At 40.3% G+C, this 27,266-nt stretch overlaps 1 protein-coding gene across 1 annotated transcript in view; it reads left to right on the forward strand.

Annotated features, from left to right (window-relative positions):
* Window positions 1–27,266, forward strand: part of ATP8B4 (ATPase phospholipid transporting 8B4 (putative)) — a 246,299-nt gene that overhangs the window by 184,839 nt on the left and 34,194 nt on the right. Inside the window, 3 exon segments of the mRNA XM_007455539.1 lie at window positions 6,640–6,787; window positions 10,760–10,943; window positions 11,621–11,844. Of these exon segments, the coding sequence (XP_007455601.1) occupies window positions 6,640–6,787; window positions 10,760–10,943; window positions 11,621–11,844 (556 nt within the window).

Consider the following 27,266-nt stretch of genomic DNA (forward strand, 5'->3'; position numbering starts at 1 on the left):
CAAAAAGGACTAATTTTTAAAAATATTGCCCCAATAGACCCTATGGAGTCTATTATTAAAATTATATAAATAATAATAATAAAATTATATCAGTCACAGTTAATTAGATTTCCTAATTTTTATTTGGCAAAGACACACATAATATTCAGTCACAGCTTCTAACCAGTGTGATATAGCAGTTTTTTACACCAGGTTGATGTAAGGTAGCTGAAAGGAAAATAAAACTTTAAAAACTTAGGGAGTCTCTACGTTCTTATCATAGAAAATTATACACTTTTCATTAACCTTCTTAAGATGCTGAAAACAACATGCTGACTCCCATTACAAATTTTATGGATCCTCTTCCTCTGTTGATGACATTGAATAACAATATTGCAGGTTGATGGAACAGCACACACAAAGGCATACAGACGTGAAAGATATGTTATATTCCAGGAGTAACCTGTCAAGTTGTAGCTGGAGTGTACTACAGAGTTATGGGCGGGGATAATTTTTCAGAGATGAAGTGGTGATAGATTGAGTGATAAGCCAAAGTGAATATACTTTATCCTGAAGGTACTGGATGGATGGAGAGGACTTCTCAGCAGAAAAGAGACAAATCCAATTCTGCACTTTAGAAATAACACTCTAGTGGCAGGATAGATGGAGTATGTTTGACAGAAAAATGAATGGGATGGGGAGATGGATGAGGAAGCTGTTGGAATACAATACGCAAGTTTAGGGATGATGAGGGTTGAACTAAGGCAGCGAGGTGGTAAGAACAGGCAAGGAAAAAGTGGAATGAAATTGATAGCTGTTTCGGAGGTAGAATGGATAGGACTTGGAATTCGACTTGATGTGAAGAGATGTAGAAGGAGGCTCTGTCATTTCTAGCGTGTCTGACTTCACAGCCTGGAATACACTGAGCTGTGCAAGAAGAGAAACTCATTAAATTTTCTAAAACTGAACTTGAACCCCTTTTCTGCCTGATGACAGAACAATTAAGTTAGGCACTTTGGGTAAATTTAGTTCACTTCTAGGATGTGCAATTGCCTTACCTGTCACTGATCCTCAGCGTCTATCCTGTGGCATCTGGCACTTCCCATTTCTGTGTCCCTGTCTGGTCTCTGGCCTCTGGGTTGCTGGCTGTCCCTCTTGGCTGACTTCCGCATCCTCCTGAGGAAACATGGAAGTTTAGGGACTCTTCCTTACCTCTCTGTGTTTGAGACGTGCTCTCACACGGTTACCTCTCTTTCTTCTACTACCCTCCATGTCACCATGCTTCAGTGGCAACGTGTCCATACTCAGATTCCCGAAAACTTATCTGAGAATTCCATTATCCACTCCCAGTGGGTCAGCACCCAGGCTTCTTTTAGTGATTCACGAGCATCTAACCTCCTCTTCAAAGTCCCTCTCCTCTAGGCTGGATGGGAAATGGAGAAAAGGACTCATTTTTTTCTAGTCTGTTGCTCAGGGCAACATTTTATGCCCTGATTCCTTTAAGGATTAGTTTTTTGACACTTGAAGAAACTTTTCTCTTCCCTCTCAAAAAGCCCAATTAGTGGAATTCCAGATTGCTGGAATTCAGGGTGACAATGCTGCTATGAGTTTCAGGAGTCCATTTTGGTACTCAGAAAACAAAATCTTGACTCTTTTGTTTTCTCTGTATTTGGCTCTGTCAGATCCACCGAGGCAAGGTATGTTTCTGAGTAAACAGAGAGGGTCACCTGTGGTGGCCATGGTAATCGCAAGGCGTGGGGAACCGAAGTTAATTTCTCAAGATTTTATCCAGCCACATGTGGTTGACTAAGTAGGTGACATAACTGTCATTATGTGGAAGGAATGTGGAGAAATATGAATTCCTATATACTGTTGTTGGGAGTGTAAGTTGGTAGAAACTTTCTAGATGGTGAACTAGCAATATATTTCAAAATTATATATGTGCACAGTTTTGACCCAGTGATTCTTACTTCTAGGAATTGTCCTAAAGAAAAATAAATGGACAAATGTATGTGTGTGTGTACGTGTGTGTGTTTGTATACATACATACATATTGTGGCATCGATTATGATAATAGAAAATTAAAATTGTTCAAATACCCAGCCACAGGGGTTTTGTTAAGTACTATGATATATAGATGGAGTGAGATACTATGCAGTCTTAAAAGTGATTATGTGTTTTTTGACATTGGAAGATATCCACGATATATTTAAGTGAAAAATGAATTTATGAAATTTCATGCATAACATGATCCATTTTTTCAAAAAAGTATATATGTATGTATGTATGTATACGTATAAAACACTATACATCTATATCCATATCTACCTACCTCCACATCAAGTTCTCGGGAACATATACACACAGTTGTTCTCTCTTGGTGATACAATTATGGATCATGTTTGCTTTCTTCTTTATGGCTCGTTGTGTTATCTGAAGTTGTAATAGTGTCCATACAATACTTTTACAATTAGGAAAAAAGCCAAAAGATTATCTCCATTTTTTTTAGTGAGGAGGGAAAAAAATAAAGATTTTCCATCTAGACTAATTATTTCAGGACTATTGAGGCCACCTTGTTTAACTTGCTGGCAAATAATGTTTATTTCAACTCAGATTTGGAGATTACCCCATTCTGAGACTCTACAACAGAGAGGCAATTAATGATAGAAAGTTCTGTATGAGAAGAATCAATACATTTATAGTATACAGTTGCTTAATGTTATGGGGAAAAAAGGGCATCCAAGAAAAGCTATTACTGGAGGTGCTGCTCTCTATAATCCTAATCTTGGCTACTTATATCTAAACCCATGGTTTGGGGGATGAAATATTGAAATCATAAATTTACACCACTCACTTTTCTTGTGCTACACCTTTGAGTTCAGTGGGTTTGAGTTTTGCTTTTTCATGCAAAAACATTAAAAAGTATCAGAAGAATAAGATCTAAGTGATAGTAACTATTGGGAGGAAATGACCTAAATGCTCATATTTAAACCTGTCAAATATGTTTCAATTATTTAATAAATATTGATATGTAATTTTCATGCATATCATGCATGCATACAGCTTGTTTCAAATTTAATGTCATGAAAATGTTTTAGACACACTGAGTCCTGGGTTAACTTTGCTGCCATAGCTGCTTTAGTATTCAGGGCATGCCCAGAAATCTACAATTAAACCCTGTTATGCTTTCTCCAAAGATTACTGCGTTGATTACATTTCTTCAATACATATGTCTTCTGCCCAAAGAAAAGCAGACTGAGGATGTAGTTTTGCAAACCCATTACATGTTTCATTTCTGTCGCATTGAGCACATGTTTTATTGTTAGGAAAATTGATTAAACCATGAAGTGACTCTACTGCTTCTGAGTAGTATCCTAGTGATATACCTAGGAGCTGACATTTCCTCTTTAATCAACAAAATACATATTGCATTTTTTTGCACACCTACTTGATGGAAAGTTATTGTTTGAATGAGCAGGGTTCATAAATGCAAATGGCTCCAGGGCCAGGCAGGTAATATTACTTGTGTGATCAGGGCTGTACAAGGCATTATGGAGTGTTTGGGGCTTTGGTGAAGGCGAACAACACGTTGTACATAAATTCATACGGATTCTTTTTAAACATTATGCAGGCCAAACAAAATGCACCTTGTCCCTAATTCCCAATTTCTAGTCACCCCGGCGAAATGTTTTAGTAAGTTTAGTTTCTATCATAAATTGTAAACGTTTAGAGCACTCAGTAATATTGGAGACCTTCCAGTACAGCCTGGTACAGCTGCCTGAGTTTTCATAATGGTATCAACCAGTGTGATTCACTGGTATCATACCCCTAGATTCTAATAAAGATATCGCTTCAGGGGTTGAGTATCTTATAGGTCACACAGTTAATAAGGGATGAAACTCGGGCTTGACATCAAAATTTCATGTACTTTCTCCCTTTCTCTACTGTTGGCAGGGTACTCTTTTACCCTAAGTGGTGCTCTAGCACTATGCCTTTTTCCCAACCTAGAGGCAGCCTGTGTCTAACTATGTGTAAACCTTTTGGTGTGGTAGACAGAGCACTAGGAATTTGAAGACCTGGGTTCTCGCCTGGGTCTGTAACTGACCAGTCAAGTGGCTAGAGGTCAGATAGCTCAACTGTGGGCATATGAGGTATCAGAGGGAGACCTTGGGCCTGAAGCCAGATCTCCAGGTTTCAAGCCCAATGCTCATGTCAAAGTCAAAATTGTATTCGTCTAAACATGACATCATGGTTTCAATCTTTTTTCTAACAGGTCGTTTTAAGGTTTGAATATAGAGCGCCTTAAGACTGACAAAATGACTCTTTCTCCTACCATCTCTTTTCTTTATAGATTGCATATAAGCCAACGTGGGCCTAACTGTGCTTTGCTGTGTTTGTGGTGGCATGGGGCTGTGAATGCCAAAGTCGCCTCAACCGATAATACCTTTCTGCATGCCAACATTGTAACAGACTGCCCTTCATTACAGAGCTTGGAAAAATCAGGCACTCTTCTGTTTTAGCATTTGTTACTTGTATTCTGTAGTAAAGCATTGTGTATCATGCCTGCAAAAATGTATAATTCATATTCCACGAAGGGAGTTATGTGCCGCTTTTTCCCTCCTAATAAATTGTTTGGCAAGGACCAGCTGGTGTTTGAAGAGCTAAGTTCCAGGAAGAAAAAGAAATGACAGCTATAGAGCATGGGCAAAGGGCTGGCCTGTGTGGAGGGAGTGCGGTGGGGATTTAAGCAGAGCCAGAAACACTGTCCCTTTTCTGCCCGGAAAAGGGTTCATGTGAGATGTTAGGAAGACAGTTTAGGGGGAAAAAAATCCTAAGTAAATAGAATTTCAGCCAATACTTTCATGAACTTCACCCTTCTTTGGAATGCTTTCATTCTCTGGGGGAAAACAGAGTTTGAGTCATTTATACAGCAAGTGAGAACTTTACTGAAAAGGAAACTTCAGGAGATGTTTGCCCTTTGGTGCTTTCTGAGGACCTAATTTATGAGCTCTGCAACACTGTCAGAGAAATGTTCATTTTGGAGGAACTTGTCTCTCTTGCTTTCTTCATTATATGGACTGTAAGTTTTCATGAGTGTGAGGAGGATTCCCTGACATGATTATCTGATGCAAAAGCCCTGTATCTCCCACTTAAAACAATGATTTTTCATGTCTGTTCTCCCTCCCACCCCCTTCCTTAACTCCCTAAACTTCACACATAGCACTCTGACTTTATAAATCTTTTTCTTTGATTCTACAAACTGATTGCTAAAACATATAATATCATCCCTGGAGCCAAGGACATGTAACCTTTGGGTTCTCTGGGTTCCTTAAATGCAGGATGTGATTTTGGTCCTGGACAGCAGAAGGAGATGTTGAGCCAGAAGATGTGTTTTTTTTAAAAAAACTTAACTTGTAAACACATTAGTGTTACATTTTCAAATAATTAGAAAGCTGAGGGCTAAAATGACTCTTTTTGTAATGTGAATATTCTCTTCTTTCAGAGGAGCCACAGCAAAAAACCATTTAAATAAATGCTTTCTACATAAGATGAGTCTTTGGGGAACCATTTCATTTTGCTGTAAGACAAAACATCCATTTTCTGGCCTGTCTCTCACTCCCCATTCTCTCTTGGGCACTTGTTTCGTATATGCTAGTTGTGGCCTAAAGTGTTGGTGGCTGGCTTTGGCACTCAACTTCCGGAGCGCCGACTGTGTAGTTCCCTGGTTGTGATTGAAAGTTCTAGCAGTCATGTCAGCTTGCCCTATGTTACTTCAGAGCCTGTCATCCAAGGGTTTCGGAGAGGAAATTTTCCTTCCTTTAAAGGTATTGTCTTTCCATTTTGAAGAGAAGAATAAAATGCCACTTCTAACAGTGTTAAGTCACCGTACAATCTTCCTCTTAAGCAGCAGAGATGGTTGAGTTGTGGGCAGGGTTATTCTAGTGCTGATTAGATCTCGGACACTGGAGGGAGTTTCCATTTGGAACTACCCTCTACACTTTGGTGTCTGTAGTGTCTTTCCCAGAAGATTTATTCTATTGTTTCGGCCGATGAGTACAATTTTCACTTAAAATATTCCATTATGTTATAATGACTATGCCAATTCAGTAAATGCCTTTATTTGTTTTTATTGTCAAATTTCTAAAAGATGTGCTTCTCAGAAGACTGCCGTTTTAAGTTGGATCATGTTACATTGTTCTACAAGTTGATTAATGTATTTTATATACAGAATTCCCTGGAATTCCTAGAAGATTTCATCAATTGTCTTTAGTCTTTCCCTTTCCATTGCTTAACAACATCAGGTGCCAGATCAGTGGTTCTTAAGTCCATGAAGCTCAGGTAACCTTATGTATCAAATTTATCAAGAGCTCCTAGTTCAAGCCCAGTTCAAGATGATGATTTAGCTTTTAGGTAATTTAAAACGTTCGAGATGATTCTGTTTTCCTTATGTTTACCCTCCTACTTCCTGGAATTTGCAAATTTGCTATGGTATCCCCATCGCAAAGAATTATCCAGCTAGCTTACTGAAACTGTATCTCATGCAGCAGTCTGTCTGAATAGTGATGAAATGAATTTACCTCTAGGCCAGTCTCTCCTTAGAGTTAATAGGTATGCTCTGTATACTTAGTTATGATTTGCCTTCCTCCCCTCTCCTTTAAGGAAAGCAAAGGAAAATTTATTTGGACAAAACAGAAGTTTTTCCAATGGCTATGTAGTTTTTGAAAAAAAGCAGCCGCTGGAGTTGGACTCAGTTGTAGAAGAAACCGTAACAGGGGATTATGCCTTAATCATAAATGGCCACAGTTTGGTGAGTTTGCTTAAGGCTTTTTTGTTTCTTTTTCTCCACCCCAATAATCATTTCTTTTGTGCTGTCATAATGAAATCTTTTTTTGTGTATTCAAAACAAATGACACTACTAGAAATAGGGCATATGCACTGACTTCCTGTTTGCAAAGGAAAGGGAAACTTCTAATATATATTTCATATATTATTGCTTGAACCACCACAGTGAAGGGGAGGATCTGAAGAAATACTGAATTCAGAGGATATCAATCTTGTCTAAATGACTACAGACCGTTTAGCAGTACTGTTGAAGTGCTTTTCTGAGGGAGAGTGTCACAGCTCCCTGTTGTCTAATTAAAATAATGCAACTGGATAGATGTACTGCAGTTATTGCTCTTGCTAATGTTTGTGGTTTGCAGAGCACAACCTGACCTTCATATAATTACCACACCAAATTATTGCCATTAAGATACCTCTAGTGGTCTTTCTAAATAGCAGCATTTTAGAACAATGCCAAACAATTTGCTTTGATTAGGAAATCTGGTTCTTGTCGTAATAGAATAAACTTGCATTGTACTTTTAATGTAGTTCAGGTTCCAAATCTTGAACAAATATCAAAAGCTCTTCTGAGTTTCTAATTTAGAAAACAAAAGCTCTGATTATACTCCAGTGAAATTATCATTTATATGCACAAAGAGCTAATCTCACATCTTTCTCTGGCTTTGATAATCATTTTTCACTTTTGGGAGTTTGGAAAATAAACGTATCTTCTTGTAGACAGTTTCTTAGAGGACAAAAGAAGTTGGAAATCAGTATATTGTATTTCCCCCCTTGTGATCAGCTGTCTGTTAGTTCTTAGTGCTTAGAGCGTTATCCAGCTGGATTCCAGACGTAATGATGTGTTGCCTTCTACACCATGGAAAGTTACAGAGCTTAGTTGCAGGCCAAGCTTAGTTGAAAGTTTGTCCAGATGACACGAACTTCTTTGCACAAATGAGCAGCAACTGAAAATTCTAAGCCTGTCAGCTGGGACTTAGAGGTGGTGGTCCTCAAGCTGAATTGCCCAGGGTCCAACCACAATAGGGAAAGGGTCCCTAATGACTTGTGCTTTGACTTTCCCTCAGGCTCAAAGAGGCCAGTGTGTGGGCAGTTAGAGTACTAAGGTGATAACACACATGATTCTCTCTCTGTCTCTAAATCTGTTGTAAGATAGACACTCTTCAAGAACCCCCTCAGCTTCAAAGCCTGAAGCTTATGAAACCATGAAATGTCATTTTTAATTTAAGGAGAATTGACTATGTTTCTGCTAGTATGGTCAGAAGTTTTTTTAAAAAAAATCATGATTCCAATTTGCTCAAATCTTGATGCTTTGCAGAATGTAATTGGGTCTTTCTTTCTCACAGTCTGTGTCTAGGTTTTTCACTTGTTGGTAATAAAGAAAAAAGAAAAGAGAGAGATGGGAACCATTCTGAGCAAGACAGCCAGTTACACACTTTCTCTTTCAGAGAGGGTAATTATATTTGAGAAAGCTAACTCACAATTTCCCCTAAGAATTGTAGGCTTTGACATGAGAATTTTCTACATTAGAGTCATGTTTTTATACTCATTCACCCATCCTTCCATTCATCCCATTAACATTCATTAAGCATGTCCAGGTCACTGTGCTAGAGGCTGAGGATAAGGCTGTGAAGAGAACACAGTCCTTGTTCTAGGGATTGTCATCTGGTGAAAGCTAATCTTACAGTGGTATGACAAATACTATAAGGAGGAATGGACACAGTGCTTTTTTTGTGGTACGCGGGCCTCTCACTGTTGTGGCCTCTCCCGTTGTGGAGCACAGGCTCCGGACACGCAGGCTCAGTGGCCGTGGCTCACGGGCCCAGCCGCTCCGCGGCATGTGGGATCTTCCCGGACCGGGGCATGAACCTGTGTCCCCTGCATCGGCAGGTGGACTCTCAACCACTGCACCACCAGGGAAGCCTGGACACAGTGCTTTGAGAGCACAGAGGAAAAGCAGCACATTTAGTTCCTCATGGGAAAATCTGGGAAGACTTCCTGGAGGAAGTGATGTTTTCAGGTAGAGGAGACAGCAAGTGCAAAGGCACAAAGGCAAGAAAGAACCTGCCAAATTATGGAAACAAGCAGCTTGGCCTGACTGGAGTAAAGAGTAAACCTGAAGGTGGTGGTAGAAGACAGACTCAAAAGGAATATAGGGGCCAGAGTGTGAATGGGCTGTGAACATCTTGCTAAAGATTCATTCAAAGATAATGATGACTCAAAGTTTAGGTGGATTCCTGTTTTCTCTTAATGTGTTTATTAAATAATGTAGAGATGTTTTCTAGAAAAAATTGTACTTAATTACAAAGGATTATGTTCTCTTTTTCAGTCCTTCTTTGGTATGTCTAAAGGCTCTGATGTATTTGGAGAAGTGCAAGGGTGTAAATGGCTGGGGAACCCTGTCTGAGACACAGGTTGCATGCCACCCTTTGCACAGGCCTCTCTTGATTTCAGTCCCTATGTTCTTCAAGGGCTAATCTCCAGATCATCTGCTTCTCATTTGCTCTCACATTAACAACCACAACAAGAAACACTAAATATACAAAACAACAGTGCAAAGGAAACAAAAATGTCATCATGTAGAACAGACAAATCCTCATTTTGTAGTTCATTCTAAACTTGGTGAGGTGATGGATTGGTTCTGGCCTTTGCTTTTCCTTATTTTAGTGGATTCCGGACCTTTTCCGGCATTCAACTGTATCTCTCCAATGCAGCACGATAATGCATCAAGGAAGAAACACAGGACACTGCGTCTTTTACTTTTATGGTAAAATTCCTTGGCACTAAGTAGGAGTTCAATACTCTTTTCTTTTGTTGTTTGTGTGGCCCTGAGTCAACAATGACTTGTTGAAGTGAATTAAACTGTTTAGAAATCAGCTGAGAAACAAGAAATCTGCTTCTGGACACAGTGCTTTGAGAGCACAGAGGAAAAGCAGCACATTTAGTTCCTCATGGGAAAATCTGGGAAGACTTCCTGGAGGAAGTGATGTTTTCAGGTAGAGGAGACAGCAAGTGCAAAGGCACAAAGGCAAGAAAGAACCTGCCAAATTATGGAAACAAGCAGCTTGGCCTGACTGGAGTAAAGAGTAAACCTGAAGGTGGTGGTAGAAGACAGACTCAAAAGGAATATAGGGGCCAGAGTGTGAATGGGCTGTGAACATCTTGCTAAAGATTCATTCAAAGATAATGATGACTCAAAGTTTAGGTGGATTCCTGTTTTCTCTTAATGTGTTTATTAAATAATGTAGAGATGTTTTCTAGAAAAAATTGTACTTAATTACAAAGGATTATGTTCTCTTTTTCAGTCCTTCTTTGGTATGTCTAAAGGCTCTGATGTATTTGGAGAAGTGCAAGGGTGTAAATGGCTGGGGAACCCTGTCTGAGACACAGGTTGCATGCCACCCTTTGCACAGGCCTCTCTTGATTTCAGTCCCTATGTTCTTCAAGGGCTAATCTCCAGATCATCTGCTTCTCATTTGCTCTCACATTAACAACCACAACAAGAAACACTAAATATACAAAACAACAGTGCAAAGGAAACAAAAATGTCATCATGTAGAACAGACAAATCCTCATTTTGTAGTTCATTCTAAACTTGGTGAGGTGATGGATTGGTTCTGGCCTTTGCTTTTCCTTATTTTAGTGGATTCCGGACCTTTTCCGGCATTCAACTGTATCTCTCCAATGCAGCACGATAATGCATCAAGGAAGAAACACAGGACACTGCGTCTTTTACTTTTATGGTAAAATTCCTTGGCACTAAGTAGGAGTTCAATACTCTTTTCTTTTGTTGTTTGTGTGGCCCTGAGTCAACAATGACTTGTTGAAGTGAATTAAACTGTTTAGAAATCAGCTGAGAAACAAGAAATCTGCTTCCCAAATGACATCTCTCATTTATTATTTCTCGTTCTATTGTGGATTTAAAAAAAAAATAACGTAGGCCCATGCTCTAGAAAGTGATGTCAAGAACGATCTTCTAGAACTTGCCTGCATGTGTAAGACTGTGGTTTGCTGCCGAGTCACCCCTCTCCAGAAAGCTCAAGTAGTAGAGCTGGTGAAGAAGCACAGAAATGCTGTCACTTTGGCCATAGGCGATGGAGCCAATGACGTCAGCATGATCAAAAGTAAGGGGACATTTGCTCAACGGGGCGTGCTGCAGACCTGGAGCTCCCAGGTTCAGCACTTGGCAATATGTAATGGAGATTGCATTGCAATTTAATTTTCCCAGTGTTTCTGAAATGAATACTTTTAGGGCTCAATTCATCCACCATTATTAGCATTCATCAAAAACAAAAAAGAAAACACCTTTAATTAAATCATTTATGTATTGGTCACTGTTTGGAGAAATAAGTAGCTATGGTGTAGAGGAATGAACATGAGATACACAGTCCCAACACTAAGGTTTAGTCCCAGCTTGGCCCCTTACACATTGTAAAACTTTGTTCAAGTTACTGAACTTTCTGAGTCAATTTTCTCTTTTGAAAAACTAGGATAAATACCTATCATGAGTGTTTCATGAGATAATATATGGGAAAAAATTGTAAATGCTATGGGTTTCTGTGAATAAATAATAACATACGAGAAGAGTGATAGGGGAATTCCCTGGTGGTCCAGTGGTTAGGACTTGGCACTTCCATTGCTGGGGGCCCAGGTTTGATCCCTGATCGGGGAATTAAGATACCGCAAGCTAAGTGGTGTGGCCAAAAATTAAAAAATAAATTAAAAAAAGAGGAGTGATAGGTTCCCCAAAGAAGTTGTGTCTTTGTTTGGGGAGTGAAACTGTCCCTCTTCTCCTTTGTAGGTGCTCACATTGGTGTCGGCATCAGCGGCCAGGAAGGACTGCAGGCAGTCCTAGCCAGCGACTACGCATTTGCACAGTTTAGATACCTCCAAAGGCTTCTCCTTGTTCATGGAAGGTGGTCCTATTTCCGAATGTGCAAATTCTTAGGCTATTTCTTCTATAAGAATTTTGCATTCACACTTGTGCATTTCTGGTTTGGTTTCTTCTGTGGTTTCTCAGCCCAGGTTGGTAAAAAAGTTTCTTTCTTTTATACGATCCCCTGGATTGTAGATGACTGTTGTTCATGGCTCTTTACTAATCAATAGAGATCATTTTTATATGTCTAATGTAAATGACAGTGTGACAAATTATGTAATGGATAGTTGACTTGAACTTTGAATCCAAGAAGAATATATATTTAGCTAGAGTTTTATTTTTTGCTTATTTACATAGTAACTAATGACGACTCCTTCCTGTGCATTTTAAAGTTTTTACTGAAATTTTGGGTATGATGACAGGTAAGCTTGATGTAGAGTTTTACTTCAGAATCTAAGAAACACTAATAAGAAAAGTTGAGGCATATCTGTTGGAAAGACGATCACTCACCCAACACACTGAATGTAAATATTTTAAATCAGGGGAAGGAATTGCTACCCTGACCTCAAGGCTGTTTGACAGCAATTCATCAGCTAAAAATTGATCCATAGGTTATGTTGGTAGCAAGGAAGAAAAATTAGCAAATTCGTAAATTAGGATTCTATTTTTATATCTACTTTTAGACATTTTAAAGGTTACTTAACCCCATATCTTGGATATCAGGAAAATTTTGACCCTGGGTATCAACTGTGAAATGTAAGACTTATAGCATTTAAATATATTTATGAATAAAAAATGGCATCAATATTTTAAACAACAGCAACAAAAGAAAAAGGTTGTCCTTGAGAATGAAATTGTAACTATAACTATCATTAGAGATTTCTTCAATTGTTCTTCCTTCCACTTTTTATTTTTAACATCTTTATTGGAGTATAATTGCTTTACAATGGTGTGTTAGTTTCTGCTTTATAACAAAGTGAATCAGTTATACATATACATATGTTCCCATATCTCTTCCCTCTTCCATCTCCCTCCCTCCCACCCTCCCTTTTGCACCCTTGTAGGTGGTCACAAACCACCTAGCTGATCTCCCTGTGCTATGCGGCTGCTTCCCACTAGCTATCTATTTTATATTTGGTAGTGTATATATGTCCATGCCACTCTCTCACTGTGTCACAGCTTACCCTTCCCCCTCCCTATATCCTCAAGACCATTCTCTAGTAGGTCTGTGTTTTTATTCCCGTCTTACCCCTAGGTTCTTCATGACCTTTTTTTTTTTTTTGCCTTAGATTCCATATATATGTGTTAGCATACGGTATTTGTTTTACTCTTTCTGACTTACTTCACTCTGTATGACAGACTCTAGGTCCATCCACCTCAATACAAATGTCTCAATTTCGTTTCTTTTTATGGCTGAGTAATATGCCATTGTATATGTGTGCCACATCTTCTTTATCCATTCATCCGATGATGGGCACATAGGTGGCTTCATGTCATGGCTATTGTAAATAGAGATGCAATGAACATTGTGGTACATGGCTCTTTTTGAATTATGGTTTTCTCAGGGTATATGCCCAGTAGTGGGACTGCTGCGTCGTATGGTAGTTCTATTTTTAGTTTTTTAAGGAACCTCCATACTGTTCTCCACAGTGGCTGTATCAATTTACATTCCCACCAACAGTGCAAGAGGGTTCCCTTTCCTCCACATCCTCTCCAGCATTTTTCTAGATTTTTTGATGATGGCCATTGTGACTAGTGTGAGATGATAGCTCATTGTAGTTTTGATTTGCATTTCTCTAACGATTAATGATGTTGAGCATCCTTTCATGTGTTTGTTGGCAATCTGTATATCTTCTTTGGAGAAATGTCTATTTAGGTCTTCTACCCATTTTTGGATTGGGTTGTTTGTTGTTTTGTTATTGAGCTGCATGAGCTGCTTGTAAATCTTGGAGATTAATCCTTTGTCAGTTGCTTCATTTGCAAATATTTTCTCCCATTCTGAGGGCTGTCTTTTGGTCTTGTTTATGGTTTCCTTTGCTGTGCAAAAGCTTTGAAGTTTCATTAGGTCCCATTTGTTTATTTTTGTTTTTATTTCCATTTCTCTAGGAGTTGGGTCAAAAAGGATCCTGCTGTGATTTATGTCATAGAGTGTTCTGCCTATGTTTTCCTCTAAGAGTTTGATAGTGTCTGCCCTTACATTAAGGTCTTTAATACATTTTGAGTTTATTTTTGTGTATCGTGTAAGGGAGTGTTCTAATTTCATACTTTTACATGTAGCTGTCCAGTTTTCCCAGCACCATTTATTGAAGAAGCTGTCTGTTCTCCACTATATATTCTTCCCTCCTTTATCAAAGATAAGGTAACCATATGTGCGTGGGTTTATCTCTGGGCTTTCTATCCTGTTCCATTGATCTGTATTTCTGTTTTTGTGGCAGTACCATACTGTCTTTATTACTGTAGCTTTGTAGTATAGTCTGAAGTAAGGGAACCTGATTCCTCCAGCTCCATTTTTCATTCTCAAGATTGCTTTGGCTATTCGGGGCCCTTTGTGTTTCCATACAAATTGTGAAATTTTTTGTTCTAGTTCTGTGAAAAATGCCAGTGGTAGTTTGATAGGGATTGCATTGAATCTGTAGATTGCTTTGGGAAGTAGAGTCATTTTCACAATGTTGCTTCTTCCAATCCAAGAACATGGTATATCTCTCCATCTATTTGTATCATCTTTAATTTCTTTCATCAGTGTCCTATAATTTTCTGCATACAGGTCTTTTGTCTCCTTAGGTAGGTTTATTGCTAGATATTTTAATCTTTTGGTTGCAGTGGTAAATGGGAGTGTTTTCCTGATTTCACTTTCAGATTTTTCATCATTAGTGTATAGGAATGCCAGAGATTTCTGTGCATTAATTTTGTATCCTGCTACTTTACCAAATTCATTGATTAGCTCTAGTAGTTTTCTGGTAGCATCTTTAGGATTCTCTATGTATACTATCATGTCATCTGCAAACAGTGACAGCTTTACTTCTTTTCCCATTCGGATTCTTTTTATTTCCTTTTCTTCTCTGATTGCTGTGGCTAAAACTTCCAAAACTATGTTGAATAACGGTGGTGAGAGTGGGCAACCTTGTCTTGTTCCTGATCTTAGTGGAAATGCTTTCAGTTTTTCACCATTGAGGACAAAGTTGGCTGTGGGTTTGTCATATATGGCCTTTATTATGTTGAGGAAAGTTCCCTCTATGCCAACTTTCTGCAGTGATTTTATCATGAATGGGTGTTGAATTTTGTCAAAAGCTTTCTCTGCATCTATTGACATGATCATATGGTTTTTCTCTTTCAGTTTGTTAATATGGTGTATCACATTGATTGATTTATGTATATTGAAGAATCCTTGCATTCCTGGAATAAACCCCACTTGATCATGGTGTATGATCCTTTTAATGTGCTGTTGGATTCTGTTTGCTAGTATTTTGTTGAGGATTTTTGCATCTATGTTCATCAGTGATATTGGCCTGTAGTTTTCTTTCTTTGTGACATCCTTGTCTGGTTTTGGTATCAAGGTGATGGTGGCCTCGTAGAATGAGTTTGGGAGTGTTCCTCCCTCTGCTATATTTTGGAAGAGTTTGAGAAGGATAGGTGTTAGCTCTTCTCTAAATGTTTGATAGAATTCGCCTGTGAAGCCATCTGGTCCTGGGCTTTTGTTTGTTGGAAGATTTTTAATCACAGTTTCAATTTCAGTGTTTGTGATTGGTCTGTTCATATTTTCTATAGACTCTCAACACTGCGCCACCAGGGAGGCCCTGTTGGAAGATTTTTAATCACAGTTTCAATTTCAGTGCTTGTGACTGGTCTGTTCATATTTTCTATTTCTTCCTGGTTCAGTCTCTGAAGGTTGCTCTTTTCTAAGAATTTGTCCATTTCCTCCAGGTTGTCCATTTTATTGGCATAGAATTGCTTGTAGTAATCTGTCATGATCCTTTGTATTTCTGCAGTGTCAGTTGTTGCTTCTCCTTTTTCATTTCTAATTCTATTGATTTGAGTCTTCTCCCTTTTTTTCTTGATGAGTCTGGCTAATGGTTTATCAATTTTGTTGATCTTCTCCAAGAACCACCTTTTAGTTGTATTGATCTTTGCTATCGTTTCCTTCATTTCTTTTTCATTTATTTCTGATCTGATTTTTATGATTTCTTTCCTTCTGCTAACTCTGGGGTTTTTTTGTTCTTCTTTCTCTAATTGCTTGAGGTGCAAGGTTAGGTTGTTTATTCGAGATGTTTCCTGCTTCTTAAGGTGGGCTTGTATTGCTATAAACTTCCCTCTTAGAACTGCTTTTGCTGCATCCCATAGGTTTTGGGTCGTTGTATCTCCATTGTCATTTGTTTCTAGGTATTTTTTAATTTCCTCTTTGATTTCTTCAGTGATCACTTCGTTATTAAGTAGTGTATTGTTTAGCCTCCATGTGTTTGTATTTTTTACAGCTCTTTTCCTATAATTGATATCTAGTCTCATGGCGTTGTGGTCGGAAAAGATACTTGATACAATTTCAATTTTCTTAAATTTACCAAGGCTTGATTTGTGACCCAAGATATGATCTATCCTGGAGAATGTTCCATGAGCACTTGAGAAAAATGTGTATTCTGTTGTTTTTGGATGGAGTGTCCTATAAATATCAATTAAGTCCATCCTGTTTAATGTATCATTTAAAGCTTGTGTTTCCTTATTTATTTTCATTTTGGATGATCTGTCCATTGGTGAAAGTGGGGTGTTGAAGTCCCCTACTATGAATGTGTTACTGTCGATTTCCCCTTTTATGGCTGCTAGTTTTTGCCTTATGTATTGAGGTGCTCCTATGTTGGGTGCATAAATATTTACAATTGTTATATCTTCTTCTTGGATCGATCCCTTAATCATTATGTAGTGTCCTTCTTTGTCTCTTCTGATAGTCCTTATTTTAAAGTCTATTTTGTCTGATATGAGAATTGCTACTCCAGCTTTCTTTTGGTTTCCATTTGCATGGAATATCTTTTTCCATCCCCTTACTTTCAGTCTGTATGTGTCTCTAGGTCTGAAGTGGGTCTCTTGTAGACAGCATATATATGGGTCTTGTTTTTGTATCCATTCAGCCAATCTGTGTCTTTTGGTGGGAGCATTTAGTCCATTTACATTTAAGGTAATTATCGATATGTATGTTCCTATTCCCATTTTCTAAATTGTTTTGGGTTCGTTATTATAGGACTTTTCCTTCTCTTATGTCTCTTGCCTAGAGAAGTTCCTTTAGCATTTGTTGTTAAGCTGGTTTGGTGGTGCTGAACTCTCTCAACTTTTGCTTGTCTGTAAAGGTTTTAATTTCTCCATCAAATTGGAATGAGCTCCTGGCTGGGTAGAGTAATCTTGGTTGCAGGTTTTTTCCTTCATCACTCTAAATATGTCCTGACACTCCTTTCTGGCTTGCAGAGTTTCTGCTGAAAGATCAGCTGTTAACCTTATGGGGATTCCCTTGTGTGTTATTTGTTGTTTTTCCCTTGCTGCTTTTAATATGTTTTCTTTGTATTTAATTTTTGACAGTTTGATTAATATGTGTCTTGGCGTATTTCTCCTTGAATTTATCCTGTATGGGACTCTCTGTGCTTCCTGGACTTGATTAACTATTTCCTTTCCCATATTAGGGAAGTTTTCAACTATAATCTCTTCAAATATTTTCTCAGTTCCTTTCTTTTTCTCTTCTTCTTCTGGAACCCCTATAATTCAAGTGTTGGTGCATTTAATGTTGTCCCAGAGGTCTTTGAGACTGTCCTCAGTTCTTTTCATTCTGTTTTCTTTATTCTGCTCTGCAGTAGTGATTTTCACTATTTTATCCTCCAGGTCACTTATCCGTTCTTCTGCCTCATTTATTCTGCTATTGATCCCATCTAGAGTATTTTTAATTTCATTTATTGTGTTGTTCATCGTTGCTTGTTTCCTCTTTAGTTCTTCTAGGTCCTTGTTAAATGTTTCTTGCATTTTCTCTCTTCTATTTCCAAGATTTTGGATCATCTTTACTATCATTATTCTGAATTCTTTTTCAGGTAGACTGCCTATTTCCTCTTCATTTGTTAGTTCTGGTGGGTTTTTACCTTGTTCCTTCATCTGCTGTGTGTTTTTCTGTCTTCTTATTTTGCTTATCTTACTGTGTTTGGGGTCTCCTTTTTGCAGGCTGCAGGTTCATAGTTCCCGTTGTTTTTGGTGTCTGTCCCCAGTGGCTAAGGTTTGTTCAGTGGGTTGTGTAGGCTTCCTGGTGGAGGGCACTAGTGCCTGTGTTCTGGTGGATGAGGCTGGATCTTGTCTTTCTGGTGGGCAGGTCCACATCTGGTGGTGTGTTTTGGCGTGTCTGTGGCCTTATTATGATTTTAGGCAGCCTCTCTGCTAATGGGTGGGGTTGTGTTCCTGTCTTGCTAGTTGTTTGACATTGGGTGTCCAGCACTGTAGCCTGCTGGTCATTGAGTGAAGCTGGGTCTTGGTATTGAGATGGAGATCTCTGGGAGATTTTCACTGTTTGAGATTATGTGGAGCTGGGAGGTCACTTGTGGACTAGTGTCCTGAAGTTGGCTCTCCCACCTCAGAGGCACAGCACTGACTCTTGGCTGGAGCACCAAGAGCCTTTCATCCACATGGCTCAGAATAAAAGGGAGAAAAATAGAAAGAAAGAAAGAGGATAAAATAAAATAAAAAAGTAAGATAATATAAAATAATTAAAATAAAAAATAATTATGAAGAAAAAAAAATTTTTTTAAGGAAAAAGAAAAAACGGACGGACAGAACCCTAGGACAAATGGTGAAAGCAAAGCTATACAGATAAAATCTCACACCGAAGCATACACATACACACTCACAAAAAGAGGAAAAGGGGGAAAAATAATCTATCTTGCTCCCAAAGTCCACCTCATCCTCAATTTGGGATGATTCGTTTTTTATTTAGGTATTTCACAGATGCAAGGTACATCAAGTTGATTGTGGAGATTTAATCCGCTGCTCCTGAGGCTGCTGGGAGAGATTTCCCTTTCTCTTCTTTGTTCGCAGAGCTCCCAGGGTTCAGCTTTGGATTTGGCCCCGCCTCTGCGTATAGGTCGCCTGAGGACGTCTGTTCTTCACTCAGACAGGACGGGGTTAAAGGAGCAGCTGATTCGGGGGCTCTGGCTCACTCAGGCCGGGGGGAGGGAGGGGGACAGGGGCGGGGCAAGCCTGCAGGGGCAGAGGCCGGCATGACGTTGCACCAGCTTGAGACACGCCGTGCGTTCTCCCGGGGAAGTTGTCCCTGGATCCCAGGACCCTGGCAGTGGCGGGCTGCACGGGCTCCTGGGAGGGGAGGTATGGATAATGACCTGTGCTTGCACACAGGCTTCTTGGTGGCGGCAGCAGCAGCCTTAGCGTCTCATGCCCGTCTCTGGGGTCTGCACTGTTAGCCGCGGCTCGCGCCCGTCTCTGGAGCTCCTTTAAGCAGCGCTCTTAATCCCCTCTCCTCGCGCACCAGGAAACAAAGAGGGAAGAAAAAGTCTCTTGCCTCTTCGGCAGCTCCAGACCTTTTCCCAGACTCCCTCCCGGCTAGCCGTGGCGCATTAGCCCGCTTCAGGCTGTGTTCACGCAGCGAAGCCCAGTCCTCTCCCTGGGATCCGACCGAAGCCCGAGCCTCAGCTCCCAGCCCCCGTCCGCCCTGGCGGGTGAGCAGGGCGGACGGGGTGACCTGGTGACCGCCCTTGGGCTGGTGAGTGCTGGTCGGCACCGATCCTCTGTTTGGGAATCTCTCCGCTTTGCCCTCCGCACCCCTGTGGCTGCGCTCTCCTCCGCAGATCCGAAGCTTCCCCCCTCTGCCACCCGCAGTCTCCGCCCGAGAAGGGGCTTCCTAGTGTGTGGAAACCTTTCCTCCTTCACAGCTTCCTCCCAAAGGTGCAGGTCCCATCCCTATTCTTTTGTCTCTGCTTTTTCGTTTTTATTTTGCCCTACCCAGGTACGTGGGGACTTTCTTGCCTTTTGGGAGGTCTGAGGTCTTCTGCCAGCGTTCAGTGGGTGTTCTGTAGGAATTATTCCATGTGTAGTTGTATTTCTGATGTATCTGTGGGGAGGAAGGTGATCTGCATGTTTTACTCTTCTGCCATCTTCCTCAACTCCTCCTTCCTCTTGTTTTAGTTACTGGTTTCAGTGATATACATGGAGCTAATTTTTTCAATTATTTTATTCCAGAAAAATTGAGTATGAATTAAATCTTGGCCTTTTATGTTATCTTAAATGTGCCAAGGGAGATTAGTAAATCCTTTTTGTAATGAAAATAGGTTTTGTACATTTTCCCCTTTTTCTGAGAAGTTGAGATTTCCTAAAGGCACATCCATACCCATTTCTAATTTTCTCTTTTAAGAATAACATTCCTCAAACTAAAAGCAAATTCTGTTGATATTTTTGGTAATATCTATACAGTTGAAGTAAAGCAAAGTCTTGATTTTAGTTTCTCAGAAATAAAGTTTTCTTAGTGCCACTTCAGAGAAGGCACTGGGGTGGGGATATTTACCTGCTCAGTGTTCCACCTTAGTCCAACATGACAAGCATGGGAATGTGGCCTGTGCCCTGCTAGACTGTTGGCTTTTCCTCCACATGAGAATGCAGCAAGGCTATTTGCTAAGTGGTGTTTTTGAGAGATCCAGTTTTCATATTATAAAAGTTTGGGGCTTTTGAAAGATCACAAAACACAGAAGAGATGCCTTAACCCTTATTTAGAGCTCTTAGGATGCAGAGGAGTAGTTAGTGGTTTGAATGGGCAGACAGACACACCAGTCTTGGATAGGCAAGTTTACTGCCAAAGTTGTCTTTACTAAAACTATGAAGTTGAAATGAATGTTCAGTGACTTCTAATCTCTACATTTAGGTGATTTTCTGCTCTGCTTTCAGGATCTGATAAAACTGGTCAGAGTCAAATGTTAAGCAACTAGATTTTTAATCTTCTCAACAGTATTTTCAGTTTAAAAGAGAACAGCAAGGGAGAACAATGATTGCTCCAAAGACACGAGTATCTGATATAAACTCAGCTATAAGGCACACCACCTGGCTGTAATTAGGTTTCTTAAATGTTTGATTTAATTGAGCATGTGTCTTTTCTGAGTTCCTCTTTGTTTTATTATTTATTATGACTTTATTATTTACACTGAAAAGTAGTTAATCGCACAATCTTCATTTGAATCCATTGTCAGTCCTACATGGGCCTCTGTGTTCTTCCTGATGCTAGTGAGTTGAGCTGGACCAGTGGTTCTCAGGCTTTAATGTGCATGGGAATCACCTGAAAGGCTTCTGAAGCACAGCTCCCCAGGCCCCACCTGACTCTCTGATTCAGTAGGTCTGAGGTAGAGCTCCCAAGTTTGCATTTTTAACAAGTTCCCTGTAGATGCTGATGTTGCAGGTGGGGTACCATCCTTTGAAACCATGGGGCTGGCCAATATAGAAGAAAATCTGAAGGTATCCTTTTTGAACCCAGAGCCTGGAGTGAAATCCAATCTGATGACTTTTCATTTTGTCCACTCTGGACTCAACTTTTCTGAGGCAGAGAGGCCAGTTAAGCAAAGAGCTTTTCCCCCCAAAAGAATTGTTCCAGAGGGCTTAGAATCTTCTTATCAACCCTGCCAAAGCCATGGCCCCTGAGGCTTACATGCACTAAGACAAGGTCAGGAGAAAAATGGGTATCTGTTTCAGGGGAGAGGATTTCTTTTCCCAATTCACCCAGTCTCTTATGATTTTATCTAGCTTAACCCTGAGCTTCTCAAGGAAAGGAAGCACATCTGAGTCATCCATACAGCCTATAGTCTTGAACGGCGCCTGGCATATAGAAGGCGTATAGTCATTTCAATGTTGTTGGTTGTTTCTAGAGTCCTTTCCTGTGCTTGCTTGAGGTAGATCCAGCAAGGAGAGTCCTTCCAATATGCGTCCAGTCACTCCTGCAGGTGCCACTTACTCTACCTGCACCAAGGGCCATCTCTACAGGCTTTGCATCTGGTCTGTGTTAATGTGTGCAGCCTGACCAGCACTGTGGGCTCAGTGTCTTAAGATCTTAGTGTGATTATGGCATTGATTCCAGGAAGTAGAAAGATTTCTTTTTTCAGTGGTGTTAATATTAACATATGATGGCTAATTGGACCACAAGTAATACATTTCTTATATATAGCTTCATTCTAGGAAAGACATAGAGTGGATTTTCCCTGTTTTATTTATTTTGCTTTGCCTAGGTCTTTGCTGATTTAAATAAGCCAATAATCCTCTTTAAGGAGGGGAGGAGTCACCACATAAGACCAATTGGGCTACTGAGTAGAAATCTTGGACTGCTACCCATTTTGCCCTAATTTTTATGATGATATGATCAAATTGAGACTTAGATTTATACTTACTGGACAGGATCCCTGAATCCTACTACTTAAGGCTTTCATTCATTCAGTGAATATTTACTAAGCCCTTGTATGTGTCAGACAGTGATGCCTGCTGGAACTTATATCTCAGGTACGGAAAGGGATGTCTAAGAGGTGCATTCTTCGTGGACATGGCAAAATGTGATCTCACAAATTTTATTAGCTGTCCATATTGTGGAGAATTGAAGGTTTTATTTCCAGGATTTTCAGAAAAGTAGACAGGCTTGTCAGGAGAGTGGCAAGTAGTAATTTGTTATGGTCTGTTGGAGAAGAAAAGGCAGCAAGTCAATGACAGTGCCCATGTAATGGCATAAACGTTTTGATGTCATCTTCTAGGTGGAATCATGATATTGTTGACACCAACAGGTAGGGACAAAAGCAAATTGCAAGTATAGCTAACACTTAGAGCACTTACTATGTGCCAGGCATTGTGTAAATGTTTTGACTGTATTAGCTCAATACTTATAATAACCATATGAAGTAGGTTTTTAAATTGTGGTCTATGTCAGTTTTTAAAAAATAATTTTGAAATATTTTTAATTGTGGTAAAAAACATAAACATAAAATTTACTGTCTTAACCATTTTTAAGTGTACAGTTCAGTAGTATTAAGTACATTCACGTTGTTGTACAACAGACCTCCAGAATCTTTTCATCCTATAAAACTGAACTCTATATCCATTGAAAAATAGCTCCCCATTTCCCTCTCTCTCCAGCCTGTGGAAATCACCATTCTACTTTCTGTTTGTTTGAGTTTGGATAATTTAACATGACTTATGTTCTAGATTTACTGATTCTTTCTTCTACTTGGTTGAGTCTGTTTTTGATGCTCTTATTGCTTTCTTCTCTCATTGTATTCTTCAGCTGTAAGATTTCTGTTTGTTTGTTTTGATGATTTCTATTTCTTTGTTGAATTCCTCATTTTGTTTATGCATTGTTTTCTTAATTTTAGTTGCCCGTGTATTCTTATAGTTCACTGAAATTCTTTAAGAGGATTATTCTGAATTCCTTGTCAGACAGTTCATAGATCTCCTGCAGCTTGGGGTACTTGATGGGTCAGCTGGCAGCATCTGGGGGCAGTGGGGTTTGCTGTCAGTGTCTCTAGTTGGGTGAAGTCACTGCCTATGCTCTGAGGTCAAGGGGCTGCTGCTGGCTGGGCTCTGTGATTGCTCACGGTAGATGACATTTCAGGCTGTGCTTCCTGACCAGATGTTGCTCACGGCTGCATTCTTTGTTTATGCAGGGCCATAGGCAGAGCTTTAAGGTTGGATGGGACCTCAGGCTGTGCTCTGTGATAAGGTGGGACCAAAGGGTGTGTCCCAAAGTTGGACTGGGTCCCTGTCTGGGCTTCTGCATCAGATGGGACCCACAGACTATGCTCCATGATTGGGTGGACTCACTGGCTGAGCTCCCTGACTGGGCTGGGCTATAGGCAGCATTTAGCAATTGGGCAGTTCTGTATGCTGGGCTCTGCTTCAGGGTGGGGCTGTAGACTGGGTTTCTCGACTGGGTGGTACCTTAGGCTGGGCTTTGGGGCTACCCAGGGTCGCTGTTCTGACTCCCTGGTCATATGAGACCAGAGGCTATACTTAAGAGTTGGGTAGGCTTTCTGGCCTGGGGCTCTGTATAAGCAGGGCTGTAGCATGGAGGGCTCCCTGGCTACCTGGGTTCACTGGCCAGGCTTCCCGGTTGGGTAGGACAGGGGGCTATACTCAGCAGGTTGTGAATTTTCTTCTCTGCCTAGGTGGGGCCACAGAACCATCTCCACAGCAAATATAGCTTGTTGACTGGTTACCCATATCAGGCAGAGCTGCCTGGACCAATCAAAGTCCCTGCCCAGAAGGGGCTACTGGCTCAGCTCTGCAGATGCACAGAGCCCCTGGCTGGCATCTCTGCTTCAGTGCTGCTGAGTGCTGATTGCTGTAAGCCCCATCCCCCCCTTATCTGTCTCTCTCTGATCCACTTTGGGTTCTCTTTCTCCCAGTGGAGAAACCATAGGCCCAGAGGGGCCCTTTTGGTGCAGTGCTGTACCGGCCTGGGGGAGGGGTGACACAGTCAGGATATAGTTGCTCCTCCTTCCCTTCTAATGTGATGCTTCTCAGTCTCTGTGATCCAACAGGGCACTTCAGCTTCAGCCCCCAGTTCTGGGATTTTCACAGTGGTGTCTTGTCTGTGGATAGTTGCTAGGTAGTCTTCTTGTGAGGGGGACTGAAGCTGGGAATGACCTGTGCTGCCATCTTGATGACATCACTCCTAAAGTCTCTTTTTTTCCAGAGAGCATTTGTGTGTCATCTGCCAGTTCCCTGGGGATACTACCTACCTGAGATCTTTCTCTCTGTTCCAGGATTTTTTTTTGAATTTGGACCGTAAACTCTGGTGAATACCATTTGAGAGTCAAGTTTTCAGGAGAAATTTTTTTGTCTCTCCCTTTAGCTAGTTCCAAGGTTGACACAGGCAAGTTTCCTTGCAGTCCCTTTCTGCATAAAGATTTGTTTCTCCTTTAATCTCACGCTAAAGATTCAGCCCTTTGCTGCCTTAGCGTTATGAGAATGTTAGATTCTCCATTTGGTCTAATCTTGGCATCAATAATGGTGTCTCTTAGAATAAATAGTGTCTCAGGGTCAATGATATTTGGTATTATTACCCAAACTCATGTGACATGGAACCTTGTTTTCCCCAAGCAACGTGCATAAAGTCCTACAGAACTCTACAGTACCACATAGAACCCACTTAGGGCAATTCTGGAATAGACGTCTCTGACAGTTTCAAAACTATTTATCCTAGTTTCAATGTTTTGAGGCAGTAAAATGTACAAAGGACAAAATGATGCTAAGAATATTATTCCCAGGAGAATAGGCTATTTATGTTCCTCTCTTTCAAAAACTTCCATTTTCTTAATTAAATCTAGTCCAGGGATAATTTAGTCCTGTTTTATGTGCTAAAGGAATCGGGGCGGGGGGGTGCGGGGGGAGGTTTTCATTTAAACTTCTGTAAAATCTTTTTCACTATCCTCAAAGTTTTTTCCTTATTATAAAGATAATTTTATGTGACTATATATTGACTTTTATATATCTGAGAACATACTCTTTGCTTTTTTCTTATTAAAAAATCACATTTTGAGAAATCCCTCTTGTTTTACATTCTTCAAAACTGTTATTTTTCTTAATGGCATTCTGAAATATGAATTTATTACATTTTATTCTGATGTTATAAACATTACAATTTTTGTCATTTTAAATTGAATAGTTCATCCCTTGCTTATAGCCATGAGTCACACAACATTGTATTGCTAGTAGGAATGCTTGTTTACTGTCTTGGGAAGAGAAAACAAAATGATGAATAGGCCGAGTTCCTACCCACCTGGAACTCATTTTCTCATTGGGAAATAAAGATATGCACAAATATGTCTGATAGAAGTACTGTATTTGAACTTAATATGAGAGCATATGGGAAAAAGGAGGAATGTGTGAGGATCTGGGGTGACTTCAGGGGCTTAATTAATCTCAAGTGAGTATATGAACATTTTCAAAATTAAGCGGAGGTCTGGAGGCCTGCAGCTGTAGCTACCTGCAGGGATGCAGGGGCTGGTTTGTGTAAAGGTGTGAGACTAGAGTAAAAGGAGGGAAAGCCTCCTGTCATACCTGAACACTTTCCAACTGACCTGCAGTTAGCTGAATTTAATCTCTTTTTAATTTCTAAAATTCCATTTAAAACCAACTCATTCAGAAATAGCTTTAAAAAACGGCATGGCATTACTTATTGCATACAGCGAGAAGTATCTTCTAGAACAGATGTTATACCACTGTAAAGATGGAAACGCTGGTCTCCCCCCACCCCACCCCCATGTGAGCGGGCTGGTGTGTTAGTAATACTGAGAACTGGCTGTGACAGCAACTCGGGTATGGAATTGAGATTGGTCAGGATCATTGTCTCTTTTCCATTCCCTGTTTTTCACTAGAAGCTCCTGATTAATGACAGGTGTAACTGAAAAATCTTTTGGCTTTTTTTCTTAGCCCTGTTTTTCTAAGGACAATATGCTGTAAATATGAGGCAAGTGAAAAGAAAACAACATATTTGGGAAAAATGCTAGTCTACAGAGAATGAGAATTTTTGAATAGGGGACATTTTTGCAGTGACACTATTTCCCCCATTGAAATCATTTAGCTGGCTTGGGCCTCCAAAGCCACATGTTGGGCCACAAGCCTTTCCTAGCTCCTAGAGCCCATTAGAAAGCTGCTTACTTCCAGTCTGTTAATGAAAGTCGGCCTTCTGAGGTCTTCCTACCGCTGCCATCCTTCTCCTACATTGCTTCAGTGGAATTGAAAGCTCCACGGTGAAATGGAGCCAGTAGTGATAAAAGCTCCAGGACCCGGCAGATTCAGTAACAGCAGGCATGTGTTCAGAGGCCCTTGCTTGGCAGGCCTGATCTGCAGTCATTTCTCTGTCTAATCCCCACAGGAGTGAGACTCACTTACATCCTCCAGCACAGAACCTATAGTCTCTGAATGCTCATTCATTTCAAAAGAATAAACTGAGTACCAGTTTGGGGCCAAGGGCTCTGCAGGCCTCCAGCGACACAAGAATGAACCAGAGGGATGCAGTTCCTGCCCTCAGGGAACTTAACAGTCTGGGAACGATTTTATTTTCATAAATGTGAAACTGATGTTGAATAACTCTGTAGTCACCTTTCGCTTATTTTTCCACCAAGACTTTTTTAAAATTAAATTTGTCATGGACGGGCCATATCTTGGGACCGGCCCTGTCCAATCTCAGCATGATTCATAAGCACCTAAGTATTTCTTCCCTGCATCTCTCAACAGATTGCTTTAAAGTAATCTACTCTGCAGCCAAAAACACCTGACCAAACATAAATAGATTGTTCTTTCACAGACACATTGTTGACTTTTAAAACACCAATTTAATTACTTAATGAAGTGACATGTGCTATTTCTTTACTCCCTTGGCCTGTGTCGTGGGGCCTGGTGAATTTTTTCCAGTCTCTTATTCTCTGATGATAGCTCCGGTAGATTCCAGGCAGTGCCCCATCCTGGTAGGTGGACCGAGGCAGGTGTGCAAGCCCATCCAGCTGTGGCGTGCTAGGCTCCAAGGGGCCGGTGGGTGGGACGATTCACTGCTCGTGAGATGGTGGCACTTAGGACATCTCAG

This window comes from Lipotes vexillifer, unplaced genomic scaffold (genome assembly GCF_000442215.2).
Source record: "Lipotes vexillifer unplaced genomic scaffold, Lipotes_vexillifer_v1.1 scaffold24, whole genome shotgun sequence".
Taxonomy (NCBI): domain Eukaryota; kingdom Metazoa; phylum Chordata; class Mammalia; order Artiodactyla; family Lipotidae; genus Lipotes; species Lipotes vexillifer.